General features: G+C 33.1%; 1 protein-coding gene across 1 annotated transcript; it reads right to left on the reverse strand.

The window, feature by feature from the left end:
* Positions 1 to 864: 864 nt before the first annotated feature.
* LOC132623876 (protein SMALL AUXIN UP-REGULATED RNA 51-like) lies at positions 865 to 1,747 on the reverse strand. Its single transcript, XM_060338688.1, has one exon. It carries the CDS (start codon positions 1,568 to 1,570, stop codon positions 1,250 to 1,252), a length of 321 nt encoding a protein of 106 aa, XP_060194671.1. The 5' UTR covers positions 1,571 to 1,747; the 3' UTR covers positions 865 to 1,249.
* Positions 1,748 to 2,249: the final 502 nt, after the last annotated feature.

Consider the following 2,249-nt stretch of genomic DNA (forward strand, 5'->3'; position numbering starts at 1 on the left):
AATTTATGTAAATTACACCCTCTGGCAGGCACTAGCTAGGCCACAAAATTCATGTTTTAATTACAAATAGAAAGTATGACTTTTTTTTAGTCGGCACTTTTACACTTGACCCAAGCGAATACCACATTGAGCTAGAAATTAAAAAAAAATTACTCCTAATTGAAATGTTGACCCGTCAAACAAAAAATAAAATGTTTTTGCCACACTTACAGAAACTTTAGCCCAAAAAAAAAAAAAGTACACCTCAAGGACGTCAATTAACCAAATATTTTTAGGTTTTAAATATTCTTTTTTCAGAAAAAAACTGCTGAAAATAATTTTGCCAAAACAATTGTTCAAATTCCAAAAGTCGTTATTTCATGCGCCCATTTACTTAATTAGTCATCTCACTAGCGAAAGGAATTGAGGTAGTAGTACTTCGAAAATGAAGTGGAAACTATTTTTCACATATGCTTAAGGTATATTTCAAATGACTCAGTAAGACCGTAAAGTGAGACGATACAGATGAAATTTCTTTACTCTTAATCAAAAGTCTCCAACTCGAGTCGGGCGAAGAGAAAAACCTCTAATTACAAGTAGTATTTCTCTATTATGAACCCTAATTGGCACCAATCTTAATCAACCGAACTAGCAAGTTCAAATTCTACTTTTATGAAAGTTGCAATATTTCAACATCCTTCCTAACTCATATTTATTTGTAGTTACTATACTTGATAGCTTTAGCTATACTCATATTTTTCTAACAAAGTACTATTCGAATGGCCAGTCAAATTAAGAAAACATTGATATCTGATAGCAATAGGAGTTGGTATTCATAAATAAAAACAATCTGTACATCTTAAGATCATTGAAACACAAAGCACAGCGGCAAAGACAGATATAAATCTCATAAACATAATAAAACAGCTCTAAATATTATACTATAATTTATACTATATAATTAGTTAAATCTCTCACAGGGTACAAATTTTAGTACCTAACACCACTATGAGGAAAATTACAGACTTTTGAGATTTACAAACAGAAACCTATCACACCCGTCACCAGGTTTCCAGTTTAGTTAACAATAAACACAAGATCCCCAAAAAAAAAAAAAATACAGAAGCAATAAAGTAGATTCCGGAACTTCTATTATAAAATTTTCCAGACAACCTAGCTAGCTCCGCCTATAGTTAACTAACTCCAATTAATTTCTTCATCGTCATCTTGCACTTCTCCGTTTTTTTTTTTTTTTTCATTTGTCCTTTATTTACCTTAGCATTGACGAAGTTAGAGATTCGAAAAAATCTTCATCACAAGGAATAGTAAGTCCCATTTCATGATCAAAGCCAAATTCTTCTTCGGCTCGTTGAAGGAGTATTCGAAATTCGGGCCTTGACAAGATGGAAATTGGAACAATGTATCTTGTTCTGTTTTCTCCAACGTATACTACAAAATGCCCTCTTGGTACGTCCATTGGAAGTCCTTGTTCATCTTGATATCCATGTTTCTTTCCCAAACTCGAACACCTTTTTAGAATTTGCTTCAACACTGCAGTTTGTGACAACTTGTTTGACTTCCTAATAGCCATTTTTTGGGAGAAAAAATTTGGAAGAGAAGAAAAAGAGGGATATTCAAGAATTGAGAAAATGAGTGTGGTGGAAATGAAAGGAGTTAGAGGGGTATATAAATAGAGAAATTTGAAGGAGAGATTAAAAAAATTTATAACAAATAAAAGAGAAGTAATTTTTTTAGAGAAACAAAAGCATGTGGGGTTGTGATGTAAAAGATCTAAGAGAGAGATAACACGGGTGTTTTAGAAGGAAGTGTAAGGCTCAAGGACAAATGTAAAAAATACATGTTGGGAGCCAAAGGCTTTGGGTTTATTACCTGTTGTAGCCTTTCATCGGGACATGTTGGTCCCTTTTGCTCTGTTTTCAGTAAGAGTTCAATGTACTAGTAAATTATTTCTATCGGGGTTGGGTAAATGAAAGGATTATGGTGGATTGAAAACGATTTTTTTTTTTTTTCGTTTAATTAGAGATTTCGAGTTCGAAATTTGGATATAGAAATAATTTTAGGAGGGAACACTTCACCTTTAATGGGTTTTACGGGCAAAAAATCGAATTAGTTAGGACCCAATACAAATACAAACACCGGGAGTGAAACAAACGAAAAAAAGGTCCGTTTACACTTAAATACAAGGGAGGTTGGATGGATTATAGGATCCATCCATCCTTAACCAAATGTTTCGGGTTTGGGTATGATCA

Source organism: Lycium barbarum, chromosome 2 (assembly GCF_019175385.1).
Source record: "Lycium barbarum isolate Lr01 chromosome 2, ASM1917538v2, whole genome shotgun sequence".
Taxonomy (NCBI): Eukaryota; Viridiplantae; Streptophyta; class Magnoliopsida; order Solanales; family Solanaceae; genus Lycium; species Lycium barbarum.